At 38.0% G+C, this 10,582-nt stretch overlaps 1 protein-coding gene across 2 annotated transcripts; it reads left to right on the top strand.

Annotated features, from left to right (window-relative positions):
- Nucleotides 1-230: 230 nt before the first annotated feature.
- On the top strand, nucleotides 231-10,496 carry LOC119980430. Of its 2 annotated transcripts, none has more exons than XM_038823124.1 (11): nucleotides 231-473; nucleotides 1,465-1,570; nucleotides 1,822-2,763; nucleotides 2,862-2,980; nucleotides 3,681-3,854; nucleotides 4,034-4,988; nucleotides 5,795-6,226; nucleotides 6,299-6,624; nucleotides 7,122-7,226; nucleotides 7,309-7,434; nucleotides 8,333-10,496. In XM_038823124.1, the coding sequence occupies exons 1-11, from the start codon at nucleotides 366-368 to the stop codon at nucleotides 10,103-10,105; spliced, it is 5,166 nt and encodes a 1,721-aa protein (XP_038679052.1). In that variant the 5' UTR covers nucleotides 231-365; the 3' UTR covers nucleotides 10,106-10,496. The 2 variants fall into 2 exon arrangements, with proteins under 2 accessions (XP_038679052.1, XP_038679053.1); XM_038823125.1 differs by having other exon boundaries at nucleotides 232-473; nucleotides 7,122-7,208.
- Nucleotides 10,497-10,582: the final 86 nt, after the last annotated feature.

Genomic DNA, 10,582 nt, shown 5'->3' with positions numbered 1-10,582 from the left:
CAAGTTTTCGTGAAATCTATCAAGCTGATGTTACGGTTTCTCTAAAGGGCGTTTTGGTGGTTTTGGAAAATGAGGTGTGAATAAAAAAACGTGGGATGCAAATAATCCCCATGGGAGACTAAAGTAAGACGGAGAAAGGATAGTGTCCGTAGTTAGACTAAAAATGGAGGACATTTGAGTAATTTCAACAAAAGGAGATAGTGGGCCGTATCCCTGCGAGTTCGTTTTCCTGATTCCTCCATGGCCAATTCTCTTTCGCACGTCATCACCGCTGCCGTACCCTCAAAAACCTTGAAACGTTTGACTTCTCTTTTTGTCGACAGCAAAAACTGACGATTTGTGATTCGCAGAGAGAGAGAGAAACGATGGAGGATATCTCCAATTCTGCAAATGCAAACCCTAATTCAGAGCTTTCTAATAAGCCATCCAAATCTTCCAGAGAGGAAGGCGAGCTCTCCTCATCTGAAGATGACGTAAGTTTCCTGGAAACCCTATCTATATTTGTTTCTCTTCTTCTTCTTCCCCTCTCTGTTTTGATATCGATATGCGCTGATAGAGTTACGAATTGACTCTCTTTAGTTGTTGGTGTGTTGTGGTGTAATTGTATGATTATTAGCTCAGAAAATTATGTAAAATAAGAGATGATGGTTCCTTTCTATCTAATTATCAATTAACTCTGAAGTTGCTCGAGTAGTTCTCGGCTTTTAAGGTGTAGGATTAGAAGGAATCTGTTATTCGGGATTTTGGTTTGTATTTGGTATGTTTTTTTGGAGTTTCAGTGATTATTGTTCGTGCAGAACTTAAGGTCTGCTAATGATCATAACATGGTATCTTGTTTACTTTCGGGGTTTCTTATCCAATCTGACGGTAGGAGGTGTTTGGCCGCTTAATAAAGCAGAGTAGAAACGATTGGAAATGGTTTAGTTTGAGTGCTTAACGTGTTAGGTTTAGCTACAGTGTTCTACTACTACTTTTTAGTTCTCCACTCTGTACTTTCAGGTGGCAAGCTATGAGAAAAATCTAAGAAATCTATTTGAGTGCAAAATGAGAAATCTAAGATTTGGAAATTCAATTTGTTTCTTTGTTTTCTAGCTTGAGTTTCTTGGCAATGCAATGCAATGCAGTGAAGTGAAGTGTATTGTGATTTAGCAGGTCAAGCTCATAATTACTGGTCGTCTTTGACTATATACGTCGAGACTTTCCAGAAGATGCTCTAATATTTCATGGCACAACTTTCAATTTAATCTTCCCTTTAGTTATTTTTTTCATTCAAAATTCAATTTTGGTTGTGTTTAGATGGTATTATGATCTGAATGTAGGTTTCTTGTAATTGGGATTTGGGATATCAATGCATTTTCATTTGAAACTTCATGCAACTATGGTGAACTGGTTATTGGTTGCCAAGATTTTGTAGGTTTCTGAATATCTCTCTCGAATCCTCAATGTTTTCTTTTTATCACACAGGAAAATCTTGTTTACCGTCCTGCAGAGTGCACTGGTGCTATTACCCCAATTACTGTCCCCGTTGAAGGTTCTTTGTTGAACAAATTAACTGAAAGCAACCAGGCAGGTGAGTATCAATAATCATTTCTAGGCTAGAAATGGGTTCCCCTCCTTGCCATCCCTCTTTTCCTCTCACCCTAGGTCTTTTATAATTAGCATTTGGATTAGTATTTGTTTGTATCTTTTAAGTTGGAAATCTTGTGGCAATAATGATTCAAGCTTTTAATGTGCTGATCTTTCGGCTATCAAATCTAGATTCAAATTGGATCTCATCTATCTTTCTCTAAAATGCATTGAATACCTTACTTACCTCTACAGGGAGGACCATCTCTGGCAATAACAATCCAAGCTCGGTTGAGGTTCAATGCCAAACTAATAAAGAACAGATTAGTTATAAGAGTTTGGAGACAACACGAGCACCTCTGAAATCATCTAACTCTGGTTGGTATGCGCCTTCAGTCGACAACAATAACCTTGTGATAAGCTTCTCAGATAATGATAGTGGTAGTGACTTTGAGGATAACAGACAAGAAGAGGCTGTAGAAATTAAAAGCAACAATACTGGGTTGAATATTGGTTGGACACCACCTACTTCATCATTATCAAAGCCGAACAACTTACAACAAACATTGAGAAATAAAAAAGTCATACCAAAGAAATCATCTGTAAGTCGTCTAATGACTAAGTCTAAAATCAATGGAGGTGCCAATTCCAGGGTTTCTGGTCCCCCAATAGTTGAGCAAGGATCTCGAGTAGGAAATTATAAAACCTTGAACAAAAATTTAGCAAGCCAAGATAGTGGATCCAATCAAGGTGTGGGTTTGAACAATGGTAAACTTGAGGACTTAAGGCAACGGATTGCACTTCGGGAAAGTGAAATGAAGCTTAAAGCTGCAGTGCAAAATAAGGAACCAGTCTCAGTGTCATGTGGGGATTTTAATGCGATGAAGCAAAGCACTGATGCAGCTAGGAAATCCGCCGCAGTTTCTGCTGATGTTGCACTCTCAGAACCAAAAGAACCTGACTTGAAACGCTTAAAAGTTAGTGGATCTGATTCCACCATGCACAATGCAGATAGACGGCAACAAAAAGTTCCTGCAAAATCAAATTTTAACTTTAAAGAGCAAGAACCAGAGAACAGCAATCTGCGGAATAGGAAAGGGCAGGAAGGAACTCCTTTGAGTGGAATGGAGTCAAATATTGTTAAACGGCAAAGGAAAGATGATAAGGGGGTGACTGTTTCATCAGCAAATCGAAGAGGTTTGGGATAGATGATGAGTACATGTCTTTTTTATTTTTGTCTTTATTTTGGATTGTATCTTATACCTCTATGAAAATATGGTGGCCATGTACTGCAGTTCATGATATCAACTCTAATCATCAATCTGGAAATGTTAGACAAGAAGATCCTCCTGTTGTGAAGAGCCGAGTCACGATGTTGACTAATATGGCTTCAAGTACTTTTCCAAATAGCTATGTAAGTTATTCTATGTCATATCTTTGACAATTTTTTTTTCCTTTCTTTCCTGCCAAGTACCATATACATATATTGGATATCTTTTGTTTAGATAATTTTTTGGTGGCATTATATTATTTATTTGATATACATGTGCGTGTAAATTCACATTTCATAATTCACACCATAGTATATGTCGGGCAGTCGGAGTTCGTGTTGCACAGGATTCTGTGAATATTCGAAGATTTATTTTCCCAAAAGCAGACTCCTGTATTTTTACGAACTTTCCAATCAATGTAGAGGAACATGACTGTTGAATGCTGTTCCGTACTTGCTTTGGCAGTTAAACATAAAAAATAACATCCAATGCAGAAGGCTCCCGTAAAGTGGTAGCTGATATGAGAGGAGCAGATATGCACTGCCTTTCACTCTCGTTGCTCAGACTCTGTTGCCATGGTTTGAACTTGTGTCATCTAGGTTGTAGTTAAGCAATTCTGACAGTGCAAAGGTTCGCGGTTGCTAACTTAAATATATTGGGTACCATGAAGCAAATTTTTTGAAGTTGTGGAGTGGAATTTGTAGCTGCATTGCTATTACAGTGTAGGCCTCTAAAATCTTATATGGAATATAACTTGTGTTATTTTTCAGTCGATTACGAATTTACGCATATCAAAATTGCTTCATATTTAGTGTCAGTTCTTAATATGGAGTAACTTTACAGAATGGCAAGAAGTTGAACCATCCAACTAACTGTGCTGGAAACCATCCACCAACGTCTTTTGTCGCAGCAGCAGCAGCAGGAAGTGATCAAAAATTGAGAAGCAGCCAATTATGTCGAGTCGTATCTGAGGGTCAATCACTTCAGCCCCCATTGAACAGTGTACTTTGTACCCAGGTCCCAAAATATAAAGTCTTTTTGTGCATTTGGTTGTTGCATATATATTTTTTTGACTTAAAAAAAAATTCGTGTTGCATTTTTTATTTGCTCTTTATATCTCTCCTGTAACCCTGTTCCCATTACAATATTTTCCCTCAATCTGATCAATTTTTTGGTTGGTGATGTCGTTGTTTCAGGAATCTCTGAAAAATGAAAGCCTCTCGAAATATTTGGGTAATGGGAGTTTTGCAGCACCCAGCAACTATGATATACAGTCACTGGATGAAATGGAGGAATTGCTGGACAAGGAGCTTGAGGAAGCTCAAGAGCACAGGCACAAATGTGAAATTGAAGAAAGAACTGCTCTTAAAGCTTATCGAAAAGCCCAGAGGGCTTTGATTGAGGCTAACGCTAAATGTAAAGATCTTTATCATAGAAGGGAGATATATGCAGCCCGGTTCCAATCTCTTATTATGAATGATTCTGGTTTACTGTTGACCTCGAGACAGAATGAGCACGTAGGAAGGGGTTTGGATTTCTCTAATGGCATGTCTAAAGGTATGGAACTGATACCCACAGGAAGTGATCGCATGCAAACGGAGTGCGATGGTTTTAACCAAATGGGATATGATTTAAATGTCCCATATGTCAATGGCGGTCCAGTTAATGTGTCTTATGGTCATGTGAATGAGCAGAACTTGGGGTCTGAACCATGCAGTGAACCTGATATTAGTACATCAGAGCCATTGCGTCGTAACGACTGGGTTGCTACTTATGGAGTGAGGTCTCTATCTAGTGATCCTAATATCTCAGGTGATGAAGATGAAGGGACATCTCAACTGAACCATGAGTCTCTCCAATCCAGCTTCAAGTCTCAGCAGAAAGTGCCAGATTCTATGGGACAGCAAAAGGATAAAAATCACGAGTCGAACATAGATTTTTCCAATGATAGCTCCCCAGATTTGCTTCTTGAAACAAAATTACGATCTGAGCTGTTCGCACGGTTACAAATGAGAGCTTCGGGAAATAATTGTGGTTTACATAACAGCATAGATATTGTAGATGATCAAGCAGCTGATGATGTATCAGGAGAAAAAAATCAGATGAGTAATAGCAATCTATCATTAATGGAGGCAGTGAAAAATCTGAAAGGTAATGTTGCACTAATTAAAGTTGTTAATTGTTTGACACTATCCTGTCCATGAAAAATATTTAGCCATCTCCTGTGGTTTCATAATGAATATTGAACTGATTGATCATTCCAGTGAATAAAGTTCATAGTATTTTACTCATGGGCTTCCCAATTTGTGTCGAATCTTTTGTTGTCAGTGCCATATCTAGACATCTTGTAGCACATGTGTGTGTATCTCTGTGTGATCATGGTATGAATTCTTCTTGCAAATTGTATTGTAAAGTAAAATGGAAAGTTGTGTTCTTTATTCAACAAAATAGTTCAAAATTTCAGTGTGTCAATAAAAGTGCATGTTAGATTCTTCATTGTGAGTCTATCAAGTTGGTTGTCCAAGTCGTCTAAGATTGTTTTGGAAGAAACTTTATTCTTACTTTGTTACTTTGTGCTTATAGAACTGTGAAAACTTCAATTTCATTTACAAGCTAAGAGCTGTTAGCCAATGACTTTTTAAGGATTTGAAAGTTCACTTTGACATGCCAGTATAATCTTAGTTTAGATAGCTGATATCTCAATCTATAGTGTTTTACGCATGGCTTCTGTGTTATTCTGGAATAGAAGATGCCTTCTTGTAGCAAAATAAAACATATTCTGTGTAGAATTGCAGGAAATATGGTAAAATGTGTATTGAAAACTCGGAATCAGGCTTATTGTCTGATTTATGAGGACCTATTTGGTATTATGTAATGTAGCATATGAGAAAGGGGTGCTGTACTTTATGATCTTTTCATTTTCTCTATAACCTTATTTGCGTTGCTTTCTCATTCAGGCTTGGATGGGCCTGAAAGAAGTATATCAGAGGTTCCTGTCCATATCCATAGCCAGTCTTATGTAGGAGAATGCTTGAGGAGTACATTTTCTCATGTGCAAGTTGTGGCCCCATTCAGTTTATTAGGATTGCAGAGTAGAAATCAACAGAGTCAGAGATATGATTATTACACTGAAGATGTTGCTTGTGTCAGCACTCATGATATCCAGAAGCTTCATCTGGTACCAAATTCCATAGAGGCGAGCTTTGCGGATATACTTCAAAAAGAAATTGATTCTTATACCTGCAATATCACAGTTAATCCTTTTTGGCCCTTCTGTATGTATGAACTCCGAGGAAAGTGCAACAATGATGAATGTCCCTGGCAACATTGTAAGGAGTTCTCTAATGGAGATACATGTCAGCGTAAGCATGATGATTCTTGTAGAGCTGGTATGAATTGTCTGATTAAGATTTTGGGTACATCACGTCATAGATTTAATTTTCGAAATCATTCTTCTGCAGATTGTCAGGATGGATTAACATCACAGAAGGACGAACTGAATGTTGCTAGAGGACTTTCAAAATTTCGCAATGTTTTGACTCTGCCAACTTACCTAGTTAGTTTGGACAGTTTGAAAGTCAATCCACATTTATCTCAGTCTGTTGTATCTTGGAGAATTGGAGAATGCTGGCTAAAGTGTTTCAGCATTTACTTGGCTTTGTCAAATTCACTTCAAAAGGATTTTTCTGCTAATGAGTGCCTCGTGTTTGGTAGCAATGGTCGCGTTGAGATCCATGGAACTTGGAATAGGCAGTCATCATATTTCCAGAGTAGAAATGGTGTAGTGGTTTGTACATTTCTTTTCTGTATTTATTTTTTTTGGTGATTTTTTAAAAATCTGTTGTTACTGCTGGTGGACCCCAGTATATGAATGGACGAGAGATAGCTAACTGAAACTGCAAAAATAATGCAGAAAACATCTAGCATTTGTGTTTTTGGGAAACAAAGTGTGTAGATTAGTAGAATTTCAATTTAAGAATATCTATGTCGGCGTTTCTTTCAACTTTTGCCTGTCATCTGTTTCGGTATTTGGTATTTTGTACCCCAAATCCTGTGTATGAGTCCACAATGACTGATTTACTGCCCCTGCACCAAACATATATTTTGTGATTTTTTTTCATTGCTTTCAGACATTGATTTGGCATTTCCATCACCATTATTTTCATTATTTGTTTCAATGTTTGTTTAGTGTTTTGTATATGCTTGTTCTTCAAAATTATTGGTCTCATTAGTGCGACTGGTTTACGTGGTTGTTTTTCCCTTGCATGGTAAAATCAACTGAAGCACGATCTGGCTAACAATGCCCAATCCCTGGAGACAGCTCTTCTTTTTCTCAGTCAGGAGGTTAACAAAATAGAGGGTCTTAAAAAGGTAACTCTACTTAAAAAGGTAACTCTTGGATTACCATGGTTCCCTGTGGTATCATACTATAAGCCATTTTTCTCACTATCTCAAATCTTGAGTTTTGCAGGCTCTGACGGTGTTGTCACGGACTCTTGAGGCTGATCCAAAGTCTGAAATTATCTGGATTGTTTATCTTCTTATTCTTTATAGCAACAAAAAGTTAGTTGGGAAGGATGACATGTTCTCTTATGCGGTATGTAAAGTTCGTATGTGTACATAGTCTTATATCACAGTGCAATGAAGAGTGGGGAAATATCTGCATTTGTGGAGACTGCCCTGTAGGTTTTGCCAGGTTTAAGGAAGTTTCCATGCATGTGGAGACTGCTCTAACGTGTTTTTGTTGATTATACTTTAGCTTAAGAATAGAAGAGATTGGTATTGGTTTCTTTTTATTAATTCTCAATCTCTGATACTATAAGTAGTTAAAAATGATAGAGTAACTCCTCAACCTGGAGTTCCGCCTGGCCATCGATAAGCCTCGTGGAAACTTAGTCTGCTTACTGTGGGTCTTCCGTCTCTGAGTAACTGTCGAGTTAAGATATTCATTTGTGTGTGTTGGTGATAATGCTCGAGCTACCAAAGGGTGCCGTTTCTCTTTGTATTTTTAGATGGTGAGAGAAATAATTTAATTCGACAAGGAACTCCAACCTGATAGTCATAACATAATATGTTATATGTTTTTGTATCACCACCTACAGTTTATTCAATTTCTATTAACACATTAAAGTAAATTAATGTTTTAGTAAAATGAGTAGAGCAGCTAAGCTTAAAAACACATTCTTTTAATGCTTTTAGCGCTTGTTAATAAGCTTGCGCATGTAGGATAACAATCCTGGGATTCTGCTGGTTACAAAGAATGGAGAGGGAAGTTCACTTTCAATACTTTTTTGGTATATGTTCTTAGTAGTTTTATTGGAAGACCTTCCAGTTCTTCCATCTTTTTTTCTTTTTTCCTTTCTTCTATACAATTTATATTTTGTGTGTGTAATCTGTGTGAATATTCATCATTTCCTTCTCTCTGGCATTTTGTCAAATTAATGGGCTAAATATGAAAACTAGACTTCAGAATCATTTTTCCTTTTGATCTTCAGGTCAAACACAATGAAGGATCTTATGTACTTTGGCTTATGTACATCAATAGTCGGGGACAGCTTGATGAGCGGTTGTCTGCATTCAGTAATGCCCTCTTAGCTCTCTGCCGCAATGCATATATGTTGGATGGCGATGGAGTTTGTGCCAGTGCATACATCTTAGACCTGTTTTTGCAGATGATTGAGTGTTTCTGTGTTTCTGAGAACGTTGATATGGCCATTCAGAAAATCTATGGGCTCCTCTCCCAAGCAACCCATTCTGATGAGCCTCTGTCATTGGTTTCTGATATCCTTAAATGTTTAACAATTTCTGACAAATGTGTATTCTGGATTTGTTGTGTATACTTAGTCATTTACAGGAAGCTTCCGGATGCTGTGGTTCAGCGATTTGAGTCCCAGAAAGAACTTCTTGGAATTGAATGGCCTTCTGTTTATATACTTGGTGATGAAAAGCAGAGGATTATGAATCTGGTAGAAATAGCAGTAGATTCTGTTGAATCCTCTATGAATGCGGAATCATTCAATAGTGAAATCAGTCTCAAATCAGCACACCAATTTGCTATCAACCATATTTGGTGTATGGAGGCACTTGGTAGCAGAGAGTGTGCAAGGAATTTGTTGGACAAATATATTAAGTTGTATCCATCGTGCTTGGAACTTTCTCTGATGTCAGCACGGTGCCACAAACATCATTCTGGGGCTCTAAATTTTGAGGGATTTGAGAAAGTCCTTAATGACTGGCCAAAGGAAGTGCCTGGAATTCAATGTATTTGGAATCAGTATGCTGAACATGCACTCCAACATGGAAGACCTGATTTTATTAAAGAACTCATGGTTCGATGGTTTAACTCTGTCTGGAAAGCTCGACATCGTCAAAATGAAACTGTGGGTGCCATGGATAGTAACTCCCATTGTTCTCCTAAATCAGCTTGGGCATCAAATCCAGACTTTTCTGTGCCCAACTTAAATCATTTGGATGAGATGTTTGGATATCTTAATCTCTCTCTGCATAAATTATTGCAGGAGGCCACCTCTGATGTTCGCTTAGCCATGGACAGTGCGTTAAAGGCTGCAGATCCTGATAATTTCAGGCATTGTGTGAGAGAGCATGCCATTTTCTTGCTTACTGATGAGTTGCAGTTAAAGGAGGACCTGTCTATATGTGAACTACTGAAATATTTGAAAATTTATTGGGATGTAGCCCGGGATCTCCCTGTCTCTGAGCCATTATCGAGAAAATTCATCAAGAATATTGAGAAACCAAGAGTACAAAAATTGATTAATGACATGCTTAGCCCAGTTTCGTCTGAGCACTCTATTGTGAATGTGGTTCTTGAAGCATGGTATGGGCCATCTCTTGTACCTCAAAACTTATTGAAGCCAAAGGAACTGGCAGATTTTGTTGAATCTGTCTTGGAGATGGTGCCATCCAACTATCCATTAGCATTTGCTGTATGTAGGCTGTTAAGCAGAGATTACAACCCTGCTGATACTGCTTCTGCTAGTGTTTTGTTCTGGGCAAGCTCAATCTTGGTAAATACAATCTTTAATGCAGTCCCAATAGCACCTGAGTATGCATGGGTCGAAGCAGCAGGTATTTTGGCAAAAATAACCGGTATTGAGCCTGTTTCTGAGAGGTTTTATGAGAGAGCATTATCAGTCTATCCGTTCTCCATCAAGTTGTGGAAGTGCTACTATAACCTTTCAAAGAATTGGGAAAGAACGGATGCCATTGTGGAAGCAGCAAGAGCAAAGGGTATTGGGCTTTTGTAAATTGTTCTTGTAGAGTTAGCCTGTCATGGTGGTATAATCAGCTTCACCAAATGAAAATCCAGGGGCCAATTTTGCTTATTGGTGGTTATGGAGGCCTCGGTTTCGTATAGATGGATAGATTTACGAAGATTGATGTGAAATTAGGAAACTTACAGACAAGTATATAGGATAGGAATATTGTCACACAAGCAAAGATTGGTAACGATTGCCAATTATGTTTACCTCGACTGATTTGGCCTCGTTTCATTTCTTCTGTGTTGTTCCTCCCATTAGGTTACAGCATCTTGCAAAGTTGTCTGCTATTTGTTTAATTGTAATTACTCATATTTGTATACAGGTGAATATGGATAGAAGGGCAATTTGCATTGTTAAGTTTCCGATTTTTATGTTCCTCGCTTGCCAATTAGTGTATTAGGCAGCCCTGGAATTTCTTTTGGACACAAGTATTCTGCTGCTTGCTTGAATCTCTTGAGGGAA

The sequence above is a fragment of the Tripterygium wilfordii genome, chromosome 16 (genome assembly GCF_013401445.1).
Source record: "Tripterygium wilfordii isolate XIE 37 chromosome 16, ASM1340144v1, whole genome shotgun sequence".
Taxonomy (NCBI): Eukaryota; Viridiplantae; Streptophyta; class Magnoliopsida; order Celastrales; family Celastraceae; genus Tripterygium; species Tripterygium wilfordii.
This window is presented reverse-complemented; position numbering and strand designations above follow the sequence as displayed.